We start from the raw sequence: 17,700 nt of genomic DNA, 5'->3' as shown, positions 1-17,700 counted from the left end.
ACCTTTTCACCTGGATCATCGCAGCTAGCTAGCTGCTATCCGAGTGGCTACTCCTGGCTAACGTCTCTGTCCCGAAGCAAGCACCAATTAGCCTGGAGCTAGCCTATGCTAGGCCCATCTCCCGGCTAGCTGAAGTGGTCCATCAGCCACTTCCTTGGGCTACAATACGTATTTTGCCAATTGGCCTGGACCACATTTACTGTTGATACGGAGCCCCGCCGATTCTTCACGACTGGTCTACCGACGTAATCCGCCGATGGGATTTCAACAGGCTTCTCCGTCGCGACGTCCCCTGAATGCCCATCTGCTAGCCGCAGCACACTAGCTGTCTAGAGCATATCGGACTGTTGGCTGAAGAGGTCCATCAGCCAATTTTCTTGGGCTACAATACCTATTTTTGCCAATTGGCCTGTACCCTTTTACTATACGATCCATCACGATTGGTCTGCCGACGTAACCACCCGGGGGGGCTACAACTGACTCTTCCATCGCAACGTCCCCCTAAGGCCCTTCTGCTAGCCTGCTAGCCCTGGCCCGCAAGCTGTCTCCAGCCCGCCTAGCTACTCACTAGACCACATGATCACTCGGCTACCCATGCCTCTCCCTAATGTCAATATGCCTTGTCCATTGCTGTTTTGGTTAGTGATTATTGTCTTATTTCACTGTAGAGCCTCCAGCCCTGCTGAATATGCCTTAGCTAACCCTTTTGTTCCACCTCCCACAGATGCGGTGACCTCACCTGGTTTAAATGGTGCCTCTAGAGACAATACCTTTCTCATCGTCATTCAATGCCTATGTTTATCTCCACTGTATACACATCCTACCATACCCTTGTCTGTACATTATGCCTTGAATATATTCTTCCGTGCCCAGAAACCTGCTCCTTTTACTCGCTGTTCTGAACGCACTAGTGTTTAGTCTTATAGCCTTTAGCCGTATCCTTATCCTACTCCTCCTCTGTTCCTCTGGTGATGTAGAGGTTAATCCAGGCCCTGCAGTGCCTAGCTCCACTCCCATTCCCCAGGCGCTCTCATTTGTTGACTTTTGTAACTGTAAAAACCTTGGTTTCATGCATGTTAACATTAAAAGCCTCCTCCCTAAATTTGTTTAATTCACTGCTTTAGCACACTCTGCTAATCTGGATGTCCTAACCGTGTCACCAAAAACCCTGAAATTTCCATCCCTATCTATAACATGTTCCGACAAGACAAAACTGCCAAAGGGGGCGGAGTTGCAATCTACTGCAGAGATAGCCTGCAGAGTTCTGTCATACTATCCAGGTCTATGCCCAAACAATTTGAGCTTCTACTTTTAAAAATCCACCTTTCCAGAAACAAGTTTCTCACTGTTTCCACTTGCTATTGACCACCTTCTGTCCCCAGCTGTGCCCTGGACACCATATGTGAATTGATTGCCCCCCATCTATCGTCATAGCTCGTACCGTTAGGTGACCTAAACTGGGACATGCTTAACACCCCGGCCGTCCTACAGTCTAAGCTAGATGCCCTCAATCTCACACAAATGATCAATGAACATACCAGGTACAAACCCAAATCAGTAAACACGGGCACCCTCATAGATATCATCCTAACCAACCTGCCCTCCTAATACACCTCTGCTGTCTTCAACCAGGATCTCAGAGATCACTGCCTCATTGCCTGCGCCCGTAATGGGTCTGCGGTCAAACGACCACCCCTCATCACTGTCAAACACTCCCTAAAACAATTCAGCAAGCAGGCCTTTATAATTGACCTGGCCCGGGTATCCTGGAAGGATATTGACCTCATTCCATCAGTAGAGGATGCCTGGTTATTCTTTAAAAGTGCTTTCATCACCATCTTAAATAAGGATGCCCCATTCAAAAAATTTAAAACCAGGAACAGATATAGCTCTTGGTTCACTTCAGACCTGACTGCCCTTGACCAGCACAAAAACATCCTGTGGCGTACTGCATTAGCATCCAATAGCCCCCACGATATGCACATTTTTAGGGAAGTTAGGAACCAATATACACAGGCAGTTAGGAAAGCAAAGGCTAGCTTTTTCAAACAGAAATTTGCATCCTGTAGCACAAACTCCAAAACGTTCTGGGACACTGTAAAGTCCATGGAGAATAAGAGCACCTCCTCCCAGCTGCCCACTGCACTGAGGCTAGGAAACACTGTCACCACCGATACATTTTTCTACGCCTGGCCATGCTTTCCACCTGGCTACCCCTACCCCGGTCAACAGCCCTGCACCCCCCACAGCAACTTTCCCAAGCCTCCCCCATTTCTCCTTCACCCAAATCCATATAGCCGATGTTCTGAAAGAGCTGCAAAATCTGGACCCCTACAAATCAGCCAGGCTAGACATTCTGGACACTCCTTTTTAAAATGATCTGCCGAAATTGTTGCAACCCCTATCACTAGCCTGTTTCACAACCTCTCTTTGGTATCATCTGAGCTCCCCAAAGATTGGAAAGCTGCCGTGGTCATCCCCTCTTCAAAGGGGAGACTCTCTAGACCCAAACTGTTACAGACCTATATCTATCCTACCCTGCATTTCTAAGGTCTTCAAAAGCCAAGTTAACAAACAGATCACCGACCATTTCGAATCCCACTGTCATGACGTCGCCTGCTTGGGTATTGCAAACCTCACCACCCCCTCTCCCTGCCTTTCCCTGCCTCTTCAACCCATGCTGTGGTCACAGAGAGGTCGTAAATTCCTGAGAATCTCCTCATGGCCCAACAGTATTAGACAGAGGGTAAACTTTCAGGACAAAGGAATTCTCTTCCACCTCACAGAACTTGAGGTACGAACATATTTCATATTCCTGCAAAAGTATAAAGATCGGTGGAGAGTCCAGCTATGAACCGGTCCATTTGTCACCACGTGGGAAACTCAGGAGAGACTGTGGGACTACATTACCATACCGCTGTTTATATAATAACCTCAGATATGAGGTTTACACCTGTTTGTTGTATAAAATGAATGAGTGAGTATGATACTGTTTGTATAATTGTGTAATATGATTTTGAACTGTTTAATGAAGAAAAATACAAATCCTTTTTTATTTGAACTAAATCCAGGACCCGCCCCTGAGCCAGTTGGGTCAGAGACCATGGAACAGCCCCTCTCTGCTATCTGAATAAAAGCCAACTATGAGAAATTACCATTAGACCATGTTTATCCTCAATGGGGAGAATGAACGTTAATGTAACATTGCTGAATCTTTAACCATACCACGTGGTTAAAACTCTTATACGAATAATAACAAGTTTTGATATTGACTACTAGTCTGCAGCTAGGAATTCGGTATCATTGAACGCGAAGAAAGACAACCGCCGAAACAAGCATTCTACAACGAATGTCACTCTGAACAATCCACAATAACTACGACAGAGGGAACTCCAACAAAACGAACTTCTCTCCAACGATCAAGACGACACACAATGAGCGTAAATATATATATATTGATTGCAATTGTTCCCGAATGAGTGAGCGTTCATGTGTAAAGGATTAGCATGTCAATTGTTATAATTATGAACTCTGTAGTGACTTCTTGGTCGAACGGCAATTTTTCCTTTGTCTAACAAGCTGCCATGCCGGTTTAGCCCCCTAGGGCCTATTTCTCCCATCATTTCATGTAACCCTTTTAAAGTTTGTTTGTTTGTTTATGCATTTCTGTGAATTAATTAGTTAGTAATAAATAAATGATTTAAGACAATTGATCTATGGATGACTCATAGTGAAGACTGGGTTCGTGCAGATAATCAACAATTTACGACGTTTGGAATGAGACTAACGTGAGGTAAAGTAAATAAATCATTAATTAGAGGACTATTGATCAGATATGAAAATATCTGAAAGGTTATATTGGGAAATTATAACTTTGTAATCTAATAACTTTCCCTGGTGCCCTCGAATTCATAGTTAATTAGTTACGTTATTACTCAAGTGATCGTGTAATCCCTAATTACAGGAATCTTTGATAAAAACTATAAGTCTTCAATTTAACGATAGCAAAGACACGACATATATGACGCCCCCTGTGAGGGATCTAAGATAGAATTAGACTCTGCTGTGTAATTCCAAATATCAATTGTGCAAACAGAAATTGTACAAACAGACTGCTTTCTATAAAAATTGGTTGCGTGTGTGTATTCCTATTTGAAGAGGCTACATTGCGCCTCCGGTAGCGGTCTTTTAGCGTCAGAGCAGTGAGTGGTTAAATTCCAGATTTAGTCCGTTAGGCCAAATGGTACTATTTCTGTCGGTCAATATTAACTTCTAGAGCCAATAAGGTTAGAAATTAGAAGATATTCGTTCGGTGACCGAGCCGGAGTAATTTGTCTAATTTGTCTGCCTACCACACTAAACCAGTGTGGACTGACTACAGGCATAGTTGTATTTATGTACCGTGTCGCTCCGGTCAACATAACGCTAGCAAAGTAGGCCGAATGGTTTAACGTGAGACGTCACTAGTAAACCTACTCTCTCCATGGTGAGAGGGAACCCTATCCTACCCTTTCGTGCTTAGAACGTGATATTTTTGAACAACATAGGGTAAGTAAGCACGAGGTGGGAAATCCACGAGATGCAAGATAACATAGAGGGAATTTTTTTCACTTTCTGTGTGCTGTTTAAATTCCTCCGCCTCGCGCGACGGAAGTTCCGCCCTTTGTACTTCCGTTTGATTTCAGCATTCTGCATCACTGGTGGTGAAGAATCGCAAGTACAGCTCTTAAAAGAAGTGGCGAATATCCAAACGTGGATCACGTTTAAATAATCCAGCAATCTCAATTGTTTGGGTCTCATACAATTTATTTATTTAAATTGTCGAACATACCTTTCTAGGTTCTTCTGTTAAATGAGACACTTTAAGCTTTGCAATAGTAACCTAGATGAACCAACTTCCCAGGTTAATTTAAGGTTTAATTCCCAGATAAGCCTATCCAGGTATGATTAATCATGATCATTGATTAATTCAATTTGCTTTTGCAAATTCATTCACGTCCAACTTCCACAGTACTGTCCAGTACTGATAGCTCATTAACATCTATAAATAGATTAAAACCTTTTGTCAATAGGGGGAGCTGTTAGCATTATTTATTTTTTTACATTTCCAAATTAAACTGCCTCGTACTCAATTCTTGCTCGTACAATATGCATATTATTATTACTATTGGATAGAAAACAATCTCTAGTTTCTAAAACCGTTTGAATTATGTCTGTGGGTGAACCAGAACTCTTTCTACAGCTAAAATCATGACAGGACATGCGAAGCTCTGAAAAATAGTCTCTGATCTCGGATCAGTTTTAAGCTCTGTGTATGCCCTATGGATCGAAATGAACTGCACCCGCCTTCCCCTGGATGTCAGTAACCAATGAGAAGTGGAATGGCGTCTCTACGTGTTTCTCAGAGTTTATAAAACGCAATGGAGTGAGATGTCCCTTCTTTTGGACGCTCGCCAGGACGCAAGGGAGGACCTCAGAATGGCATGCTCAAAAGCTCTCGTTATTGATCAAAGATATATCCGTCTGTGATTTAATTCGATATAGGTGTTAGAAACATCATAACGAAGTTATTTGAAACCGATTTATATCAGTTTATGCGAGTATATTGCTAATTTTCGGAATTTCCTTAGTATTGCGTTTGAGGATTTGGACGTGTGTGCCGTGTAGCTATCGTTAGCTGCTAGTTCCGAAGTTGAAGAGGTCGTTTTACAACAAAGCAACGATTCTTTTGGACAAAGGACACATTGCCCAAGATACTGATGGAAGCTCGTCCAAAAGTAAGAGTTATTTATGATTTTATTCCGTATTTATGTGGAAAAATGTAAACGCAGTTGTCGGCCATTTTTTGCGGCACTAGTCTGGCTGTAACTCACAATGTATGTCTTGTAACGTTAATTTTAAAAATCTAAATCAGCGGTTGCATTAATAACCAAAGCATCTTTCATTAGCTGTCCAACCTGTATTTTTTTAGTCAATCTAATCTATAAATAATCGTAAACATAGGTGCCTTTCCAAGATGGCGCCGGCCAGAATGCATGCCATGTTTTGACAGATTACATTGCATAACCACGATTTGTGATGCTAAATATGCACATTTTCGAACAAACTCTATATGCATTGTGTAATATGATGTTACAGGACTGTCATCTGAAGAATTCTGAGAAGGTTAGTGAAAAAATTAATATATTTTGGTGGCGATAACGTTGTCGCCCCTTTTGCCTTGATTCAATGCGGGGGTGATGTTAGCTCATGTGGTATGCTAATATAACGATATATTGTGTTTTCGCTGTAAAACACTTAGAAAATCTGAAATATTGTCTGGATTCACAAGATCTGTGTCTTTCAATTGCTGTAGGCTGTGTATTTTTCAGAAATGTTTTAGGATGAGTATTTTGGTAATTGACGTCGGTCTCTGTAATTATTCCGGCTGCTTCCAACGCTATTTCAGATTGCAGCTGCAATGTAGAACTGTGATTTATACCTGAAATATGCACATTTTTCAAAAAAAACATATGCTATACCATAAATATGTTATCAGACTGTCATCTTATGAAGTTGTTTCTTGGTTAGTGGCTATATATATCTTTATTTAGTCGAATTAGTGATAGCTACTGATGCAGGAAAAAAATGGTGGAGAAAAAAAGTTGTGTCTTTTGCTATCGTGGTTAGCTAATAGATTTACATATTGTGTCTTCCCTGTAAAACATTTTAAAAATCAGAAATGATGGCTGGATTCACAAGATCTGTGTCTTTCAATTGCTGTAGGCTGTGTATTTTTCAGAAATGTTTTAGGATGAGTATTTTGGAAATTGACGTCGGTCTCTGTAATTATTCCGGCTGCTTCCAACGCTATTTCAGATTGCAGCTGCAATGTAGAACTGTGATTTATACCTGAAATATGCACATTTTTCAAAAAAAACATATGCTATACCATAAATATGTTATCAGACTGTCATCTTATGAAGTTGTTTCTTGGTTAGTGGCTATATATATCTTTATTTAGTCGAATTTGTGATGGCTACAGATGGAGTAAAAAAATGGTGGAGTAAAAAAAGTGGTGTCTTTTGCTAACGTGGTTAGCTAATAGATTTACATATTGTGTCTTCCCTGTAAAACATTTTAAAAATCAGAAATGATGGCTGGATTCACAAGATCTGTATCTTTCATCTGGTGTCTTGGACTTGTGATTTAATGATATTTAGATGCTTGTATTTACTTGTGACGCTATGCTAGGCTATGCTAGTCAGCTTTTTTACTGTGGGGGGTGCTCCCGGATCCGGGATGAGTACCAAGTAAAAGTTAAAATCGTCTTTGCAGCTCCCAATATATTCCAAAACCAAATTTAGGAAAATTAGGAAAAACATTTTTCCTTTCAAAATGTTCTAATAATGTGCAAGCAATCAGAGGGGGTAATCCCCACCCGCCCGCTAATTAGTGAACCTCCACCCGCAAATGTATTGATCTCTGACCTCAGCAGCGATACCAACACTAATTATGCCCTTAGTGGAAAAGCAGACAACAACGCGTCCCAAAATCAACCATCAAGCGCAGGCCTCGTAAAGGTTCTCTCCAGTCTAGCCCTGATGTCTTGCCACCCGAGATTGGCATCTGTCCAATACCGCAGTGCACAGCTGAAGCACGAGCAGGTGATGGTAAACATGGAGGGACAGGTGGAGAGAACCGGGAAACTAATGACAAATGCAGAAAATTGAAAAATTCTTCTAGCTATGGAACTGCGCTTGAAAACTGAACAATTAAATAAAATTGCAAAAACGTATGACGATGAACAAGCACAAGCTCTTCAACAAAATCGTTTTCTACAGGAACAAAATCAAATGCTACTGGAACAACTCGATTTATACAAAACTAAATACGATGATGTCCACGCCAAACTAGATAAATCTGAAGAGTTATCTACAAACAGGAGCGCTCAACTTGATAACATGCATGCAGTTATGTTGAACGTTACTCAAAATAACACGGTTCTACTCAAAACGCTGCAGACCAAAGACGATCAGTTAATGAACATAATGACAAAGGTGTATGACAAGTCAGCAGAACTCATTGAAGTCGCTGACCAAATGAATGATGAGAGAACTCAGGTGATGAAGATGGAAATATTGATTTCTAAGCAAGCAGCGGAAATCTCATCACTGAATCTCTCGCTCCGTACTCGAGACCTCTATTTGCAAACCATGACAGATAAGTTTGAGACCGAAAGGAGCAAGTGTGACACTCACGTGTCCAAAATCAGTACTCTAAGCGCTCAAGTGGACTCTGCAATGCAGCAGAATACCACCCTTAGGTACCATCTGGATGAAGTCCAGAATGGTCACGCTCTACAGTGCGACTACCAATCCAAGCATCCGGAGCCCTGTACTCACAGGAGTAAAGACGATAGGTTTCAGACCTTGCCTCCCTCATGTGTCCCTCAGTCTTCTCCTCTTGGCCATTCGGCACTGAGTAATATTGCACCTCTTGGCCAACAACAACAAGGCTTGGCTTCTCCTCTTGGCCTTTCGGCCCCAATATCTCCACAGGATGAAGCCAACCCTCTCCGCCCGCTTGGCACGGAATACCTTGACAAACTCGTCAAGTATTTCCCCACCTTTGAACCCGTTCCAGGTCAGCCAAACAATACTGAGACGTTCCTAACTGACAGAGGACGCGTTGGATGGCGTGGCCTCCAACTGCTCTTAAATGCAAGTAAAACTAAATGCATGCTCTTCAATCGATCGCTGCCCGCACCTGCCCGCCTGTCCAGCATCACTACTCTGGACGGTTCTGACTTAGAATATGTGGACAACTCCAAATACCTAGGTGTCTGGTTAGATTGTAACTCTCCTTCCAGACTCACATTAAGCATCTCCAATCCAAAATTAAATCTAGAATTGGCTTCCTATTTCGCAACAAAGCCTTCACTCATGCTGCCAAACATACCCTCGTAAAATTGACTATCCTACCGATCCTTGACTTCGAATGTCATTTACAAAATAGCCTTCAACACTCTACTCAGCAAATTGGATGCAGTCTATCACATTGCCATCCGTTTTGTCACCGAAGCCCCATATACTACCCACCACTGCGACCTGTATGCTCTCGTTGGCTGGCCCTCGCTTCATATTCAACGCAAGATGCACTGGCTCCAGGTCATCTCTAAGTCTTTGCTAGGTAAAGCCCCGCCTTATCTCAGCTCACTGGTCACCATAGCAGCACCCACCCGTAGCACGCGCTCCAGCAGGTATATTTCACTGGTCACCCCCAAAGCCAATTCCTCATTTGGCCGCCTTTCCTTACAGTTCTCTGCTGCCAATGACTGGAACAAGTTGCAAAAATCACTGAAGCTGGTGACTCATATCTCCCTCTCTAACTTTAAGCACTAGCTGTCAGGGCAGCTCACAGATCACTGCACCTGTACATAGCTCATCTGTTAATAGCCCATCCAACTACCTCATCCCCATACCGTTATTTTTTTTTTCTTCTCTTTTGCACCCCAGTATCTCTACTTGCACATTCATCTTCTGCACATCTATCACTACAGTGTTAAATTGCTAAACTGTAATTATTTTGCCACCACGACCTATTTACTGCCTTACCTCCCTGTTCTTACCTCATTTGCACACACTGTATATAGACTTTTCTATTGTGTTATTGACTGTATGTTTGTTTATTCCATATGTAACTCTGTGTTGTTGTTTGTGTCGCATTGCTTTGCTTTATCTTGGCCAGGTCACAGTTGTAAAGGAAAACGTGTTCTCAACTGGCCTACCTGGTTAAATAAAGGTGAAATGAAAAAAATGTGTGTGTGCACTGGAGAGAAGTTTGTGTGTGTGTGTGTGTGTGTGTGTGTGTGTGTGTGTGTGTGTGTGTGTGTGTGTGTGTGTGTGTGTGTGTGTGTGTGTGTGTGTGTGTGTGTGTGTGTGTGTGTGTGTGTGTGTGTGTGTGTGTTTGTGTGGCTGTGTGTGTAGGGGAGTCAGTTGGTGTGTGTGTGTGTTTGTGTGTGAGAGTGTTGGGGCAAGGTTCTGTGTGTCTTAGTGGGTGTTTGTGTGTGTGGTGTTTAGAAACAGGACTATTTAAGGGAAAGAGAGTCCTTGTTCAATGAAGCATGAAATAATACACAACACAACAAAATAAACAAGCCAAAAAACTGTGAAGAATTATTCAACACTGGAGACATTGTGGTTGCGTGTTTGGCTAATTTCAAACTAGTGATTTGTCTGTGTTCTGTCTATCTGGTCAAATCTTAGAGAGCAGAAGAAAAATTATAAAAAATATGGGTGTAGAGAGGATTAAGTACAGACGGAAAGTCTAAAAGAATCATGTTTCCCCCAGTCTTTTCAGAAGCATTTTGACTAAAAAGGCCCCAGTATCACATTGATACCAGTGGAGGCTCCTCAGAGAAGGAAGGGGAGGACCATCCTCCTCAGTGAATTTCATTAAAATAAAAAGTGGGAAAAAGTTATGCTTTTTTTAGATAGAACTATACTAAATAGATTCACATGTCAACCAAATAATAGATTAAAACACACATTTTGCAATAAAATGGCCTACAGTAGCCTCAACAGCACTCTTTAGGGTGTAGCCGGAGAACAGCCCCCTTACATAGACTTAAACAGTAATTATGATAACTTCTGGAGGACGTCCTCTAACCTATCAGAGCTCTTGCTGCATGAACTGACATGATGTCCACCCAATCAAAGGATTATAGAATTAATCTAGTATTGAAATAAGCTACAGCTAGCTACCACTGCAGTGATTAACATTTGGTGAGTAGTTGACTCAAAGAGAAAGAAAGACAATAGTTTTGAACAAATTGATATATTTGTTCAAAATAAGAGAGAGCTAGCTATATTTCATAGTATTTATTTCACTTTCACTTAGCTAGCGAAGGCAGCTAGCTAGTTTAGCCTATGTTAGCTACACTGGTACTCTTCCAAGCTTTTGGTTTTATTAATTATGTGATCATGCTGTTTGTATGTGGCTGTTATGAAAGTAAACTGTGTTTGCGTGTGATCAGGGGTGTATTCATTCCGACAATTCTGTTGACAAACATTTCTTAAACGGAAGCAAACAGAACCAAACGGGGATAAACATACCTGAATTTGTCCAATAGAAACTCTCGTTTTCAACTGTTGGACTAATGATTACACCCTAGATGAGCTAGATGCAGGCAAGAGTGTGCAAGGCGCTATTGAATTGGTCAATGTTTTGTTACCTTCTTTACTTGCATTTTTCTCTCGACATTTTTACCTTGTACATTTTAGTCATTTAGCAGACACTCTTATCCAGAGTGACTTACAGTTAGTGCATTCATATTTAGATAGCCAGGTGGGACAACTGCATATGATAGGCAAAGAAAGTACATTTTTCCTAAATAATGTAGCTATCAGTTATTTTGTGTGTGTCTGTGTGTGTGTGTGTGTGTGTGTGTGTGTGTGTGGGGGGGGGGGGGGGTTGAGGTGAGTAGGATGATTATTTAAGATACTGTTTGAAGAGATAGGGTTTCAGATGTCTTCGGAAGATGGGCATGGACTCTGCTGTTCTACCATTGGGTGCCTCGACCTGTGCACCTACGTTGTAAACTTTCATTCGTTGGCTAGGTTTAAGCAACCTCATGATGGGTATAGGGAAAATATGAGTATCACGTAGTAGTCTAAACCTATCGATGTTACATTGAGTTGGGAGAATGTAATATGAATAACAGTCATACAATATGTTGTAATAGAAATAAGGGCATGCTCATAAAACAAATAATCGCCCTCCCTCATCTTAAACGGCACCGGTCGTCACTGAATGATACGTGTCCTGAGTGACTATGAATGAAAGCATACTACACTGAAAAAAAATATAAACGCAACATGTAAAGTTCTGGTCCCATGTTTCATAAGCTGAAATAAAAGATCCCCGAAATGTTCCATACGCACAAAAAGTTTATTTGTCCAAAAATGTTGGCACACATTTGTTTACATCCATGTTAGTGAGCATTTCGTCTTTGCCAAGATAATCCATCCAGCATGATCATTACACAGGTGCACCTTGTGCTGGGGGCAATAAAAGGCCACTAAAATGTGCAGTTACAATGCCACAGACATCTGAAGTTTTGAGGGAGAGTGCAATTGGCATGCTGACTGCAGGAATGTCTATCCAGAGCTGTTGCCAGAGAATTTAATGTTAATTTCTCTACCATAAAGCCGCCTCCAAAGTTGTTTTAGAGAATTTGACAGTACAACCACAGACCACGTGTATGGCGTCGAATGGGCAAGCAGTTTGCTGATGTCAACGTTGTGAACATAGTGCCCTATGGTGGCGGTTTGGTTATGGCATGGGCAGGCATAAGCTACGGACAACGAACACAATTGCATTTTATCAACGGTCATTTGAAGGCCATTCGAATGCACAGAGATACCGTGACGAGATCCTGAGGCCCATTGTGAGGCAAATATCTTTTAAGTTATCTGTGACCAACAGATGCATATCTGAAAATCAAATTTTACTGGTCACATACACATGTTTACATATAGTCACATATAGTCAGAGGTTATTTTCCCCACTCCCAGGGCACTCACCTCCTCCCTGTAGGCTGTCTCGTCATTGTTGGTAATCAGGCTTACTACTGTTGTGTCATCTGAAAACTTGATGATTGAGTTGGAGGCGTGCGTGGCCACGCAGTCATGGGCGAACAGGGAGTACAGGAGGGGGCTGAGCACGCACCCTTGTGGGGCCCCTGTGTTGAGGATCAGCGAACTGGAGGTGTTGTTTCCTAATTTCACCACCTGGGGGTGGCCCGTCAGGAAGTCCATGAACCATTTGCACAGGGCGGGGATCAGACCCAGGGCCCCGAGCTTAATGGTGAGCTTGGAGGGTACTATGGTGTTGAATGCTGAGCTATAGTCAATGAACAGCATAAGTTTTCCTCCTCTCTTACATAAGTATTCCTCTTGTCCAGAGGGGATAGAGCAGTGTGCAGTGTGATGTCGATTGCATCGTCTGTGGATCTATTGTGGCGGTAAGAAAATTGACGTGGGTCTAGGGTGTCAGGTAAGGTAGAGGTGATATAATCCTTAACTAGCCTCTCAAAGCACTTCATGACGACAGAAGTGAGTGCTACGGGGCGAGTCATTTAGTTCAGTTACCTTTGCTTTCTTGGGTATCTGTATTGGCTGATGTAAAAAGGGCTTTATAAATACATTTGATTGATTGATTGTATTCCCAGTCATGTGAATTCCATAGATTAGGGCCTAATTCAATCATTGAAATTAACTGATTTCCTTATATGAACTGTAACTAAGTAAAATCTTTGAAATTGTTGCATTTTGTGTTTATATTGTTGTTCAGTATACAGTACCCTTTATAATGTGTATAGTACTCTGGAAAAAATTTACTTGTCAGTTAGTTTGAAAACCTGTTTTCAATGGGTTACCGTGCCGACTCCATTTGGATATAGTTAGTTAAAGAGCGGTGCCAGAAAATGTCAAGATATGTTCTTTTGAACAATGGCAGCAGGCGGCATCAAAGCTTAATCCTTTACGCCACTGTGCTAACAGTAGGAAGCAGAACAAAGTGTTTCTGTGTCTGCACCGTTGTGGTGACTTCTGTCGCAGACAGCTTCTCCCACTCTCGTTTGCGGAAGATTCGAGTGTGAAAAGTTGCTAAATGCTTTTAAAACCATAGAAATCCTCATTGTCAAAACTTATTAAAGGCAGCCTGAAAAGTAGCTGAACGTGTTGCTAGCCTCTTTTACCAATAAAAGTTGCTGGAGGGGTTGGAAAACTCGCTAAATATAGCGACAAAGTCACCCAATAGGCAACACTGAAAACGTTCCTGGGAGTCTGTGTCACCGTGGTAACCGGAGGGCAGTATTATGTTATATAAGGTGATGATGCAGTAGCCTATCACGGGTCACCTGTCACATGCCTATTTTTCAATTTTTTCAATTTTGAAGAAAGAACAGTACAATATAAAAGTCACCTGTCACACGCGTGTCCCTCCACGTTAGCCCTGCAGTGACAGCCACCATCCAGCACAGAGCAGACGCCCACACTGCCCCTACGGTCACAGTCGCACAACCTGTCGAGAGACAATAACAACATCCAGCAAAGGTAAAAGGTTAGCCAGAGTTCAAACTGCTTATGACTGGGGTCATAACATCATGAGACACTTACTGTAGGTTAACACAGAGGTAAGAAAGTCAGAATTCATATTTGTCTGTGTCTCTGTTTCACATGTTGTTTCATTGATTAATTACTCTGGCAAGGGTTGTTTAGTCTTTGCTCGCTCTCTTTTCACACACACACACACACACACACACACACACACACACACACACACACACACACACACACACACACACACACACACACACACACACACACACACACACACACACACACACACACACACACACACACACACACACACACACACACACACACACACACACACCCACGCGCGCGCTGAAAACAGCCTGATCACCAGACCGTGATTGGTTAGGTGGGGTCACAAGCTGTGTCAATCAAAAGCTTTGTTCTATGATAACATGTTTGATCACCTTCATTGATTGATTGTTTTCCTCCAGAACTGTAACACAGAATCAATATTTTAACAAGGTTGCTATTAAGAATAATTCAATTATCCCATGGGCAGGCTTCTACTCTGCTCTGCTCCACTGGCCTGTGTAATTCACACCTCACTTCAGATCAGCACACTGGCAGACTGAGGAAGGTGATGGAGGGAGAGAGGGATGGAGAGGAAGATGGAGGAGGGAAGAGGAGAGTTTGTGAGTGCTTGTCTGTGTGAGAGTGAAAAACGGAGCAAGCATACCATGCCCACACACCTGTACATGTCTTAGTGTGTTTCTCCATATGCAATATTTGCCTAAAATGACATACCCAAATCTAACTGCCTGTAGCTTAGGCCCTGAAGCAAGGATATGCATATTCTTGGTACCATTTGAAAGGAAACACTTTAAAGTTTGTGGAAATGGGAAAAGAATGTAGGAGAATATAACACATTAGATCTGGTAAAAGATAATACAAAGAAAAACCAACCATTCTTTGTATTTTTTTGTACCATCATCTTTGAAATGCAAGATACAGACCATAATGTATTATTCCAGCCCAGGTGCAATTTAAAATTTGACAATTAGATGGCAGCAGTGTATGTGCAAAGTTTTAGACTGATCCAATAAACCATTGCATTTCTGTTCCAAATTTTGTATCAAGACTGCACAAATGTGCCTAATTTGTTGTTTAATAACTCTTCATGTTCAAAATTGTGCACTCTCCCCAAACAATAGCATGGAATTCTTTCACTGTAATAGCTACTATAAATGGGACAGTGCAGTTAGATTAACAAGAATTTAAGCTTTCTGCCAATCAGATATGTCTATGTCTTGGGAAATGTTATTGTTACTTACAACCTCATGCTAATTGCATTAGCCTACGTTAGCTCAACCATCCCTCGGAAGGGACACCAATCCCGAGGAAGTTAAGTGTATGCTTGGTGTCCTAGAGAGTCTGTATTATAAACCAGTGGAGGTCCGTACATAGCCATTGCTGTGATTCTCTACCTCAGTGTGTTCGTCCTTCCTAGCTCTCCTTTCTCTAGTCTGCAGTGTGAATGACTCAGCTAAACATCGTCCATGCTGTGATATGAAAATTCCCACCACCTTGAGTCGCCAAGGAGCCAATGAGTTTTGATTTGGACATTGATTTCTGCCAAATCCAGAGGTCCAACAGACAGCCAGAGAGGAGGCGTTGGTGGTGGGTCATAGTGTGGTAAGAAGGGATAGGAGTAGGTACTGTTTACTATATTAGGGGATAGGAGTGGGTACTGTTTACTATATTAAGGGGATATGAGTAGGTACTGTTTACTATTTTAAAGGGATAGGTTTAGGTACTGTTTACTATATCAAGGGGAAAGGTGTAGCTACTGTTTACTATATTGGGGGATAGGTGTAGGTACTGTTTACTATATCAAGGGGAACGGTGTTTACTATATTGGGGATAGGTGTAGGCACTGTTTACTATATCAAGGGGATAGGTGTAGCTACTGTTTACTATATTGGGGGATAGGTGTAGGTACTGTTTACTATATAAAGGTAATAGATGTAGGTACTGTTTACTAAATCAAGGGGATAGGAGGAGGAACTGTTTACTATATCAAGGGGATTAGCGTGGGTACTTTTTACTTTATCATGGGGATAGGTTTTGGTTTGTTTACTAAATCAAGGGGATATGTGTAGGTGCTGTTTACTAAATCAAGGGGATAGGTTTTGGTTTGTTTACTAAATCAAGGGGATAGGAGGAGGTACAGTTTACTATATCAAGGGGATAGGAGTATGTGATGTTTACTATATCAATGGCATTGGAGTGGGTTCCATTACTAAATTAAGAAGATAGGAGTGGGTACTGTTTAGTATATCAAGGGGATAGGTGTAGGTTTTGTTTACCATATCAAGGGGATAGGTGTAAGTACTGTTTACCTCATAAAGAGGATTGGAGTGGGTACTGTTTAGTATATCAAGGGGATATAAGGAGGTACTTTTTACTATATCAAGGGGATAGGAGAACGAACTGTTCACTTTCTCAAGGGGAAAGGAGTGGGTTCCTTTTACTAAATTAGGAGGATAGGAGTGGGTACTGTTTAGTATATCATGGGGATAGGTGTAGGTTTTGTTTACTATATTAAGGGGATAAGTGTAAGTACTGTTTACCTCATAAAGAGGATTGGAGTGGGTACTGTTTAGTATATCAAGGGGATATAAGGAGGTACTTTTTACTATATCAAGGGGATAGGAGAACGAACTGTTCACTTTCTCAAGGGGAAAGGAGTGGGTTCCTTTTACTAAATTAGGAGGATAGGAGTGGGTACTGTTTAGTATATCATGGGGATAGGTGTAGGTTTTGTTTACTATATTAAGGGGATAAGTGTAAGTACTGTTTACCTCATAAATAGTATAGGAGTGGGTACTGTTTACTATATCAAAGGGAATGGTATATGTACTGTTTACTATATCAAGGGGATAGGAGTGGGTACTGTTTACTATATAAAGGGGATAGGAGTAGGTACTGTTTACTAGATTATGGAGATAGGAGTAGGTACTGTTTACTATATCAAGGGGATAGGTGTAGGTATTGTTTACTATATTAAGGGGATAGCAGTGGGTACTGTTTACTATATCAAGGGGATAGGAGTGGGTACTCTTTACTATTTGAACGGGATATGTTTAGGTTCTGCTTACTATATTAAATATGTAGCTGTAGGTACTGTTTACTATATGATGGGGATATGTTTTATGTAATGTTTACAATATGAAGGGGATAGGATGTACTGTTTACTATTTTAAGAGCATTGGAGTATGTCCTGTTTACTATATTAAGGTGATAGGTGTAGGTATGGTTTACTATATTAAGGGGATAGGAGTGGGTAGTGCTTACTATTTTAAGTGGATATGAGCAGGTACTGTTTACTATATCAAGGGTATAAGAGGAGGCACAGCTTGTTGTTTTAAGAGTGGTTACTGTTTACTGTAAGAGTGGGTACTGTTTACTATATCAAGGTGATAGGAGTGGGTAGTGCTTACTATATCAAGGGGATATGATTAGGTACTGTTTACTATATTAAAGTGATTGGTTTAGGTACTGTTTACTATATAAAGGGGATCGGAGTTGGTACTGTTTACTATATAAAGGGGATCGG

The 17,700-nt window shown here is 41.5% G+C and overlaps 1 protein-coding gene across 1 annotated transcript in view; it reads right to left on the bottom strand.

The window, feature by feature from the left end:
- Positions 1 to 17,700, bottom strand: part of LOC139544185 (laminin subunit gamma-3-like) — a 245,472-nt gene that overhangs the window by 150,559 nt on the left and 77,213 nt on the right. The window contains exon 7 of the mRNA XM_071351006.1: positions 13,969 to 14,067. Coding sequence (XP_071207107.1) covers positions 13,969 to 14,067 — 99 coding nt within the window. The remainder of the gene's footprint in view (positions 1 to 13,968; positions 14,068 to 17,700) is intronic.

The sequence above is a fragment of the Salvelinus alpinus genome, chromosome 18 (assembly GCF_045679555.1).
Source record: "Salvelinus alpinus chromosome 18, SLU_Salpinus.1, whole genome shotgun sequence".
NCBI classification, from domain to species: Eukaryota; Metazoa; Chordata; class Actinopteri; order Salmoniformes; family Salmonidae; genus Salvelinus; species Salvelinus alpinus.
The sequence above is the reverse complement of the archived record's forward strand: the minus strand, read 5'-3'. Positions and strand labels throughout refer to the sequence as shown.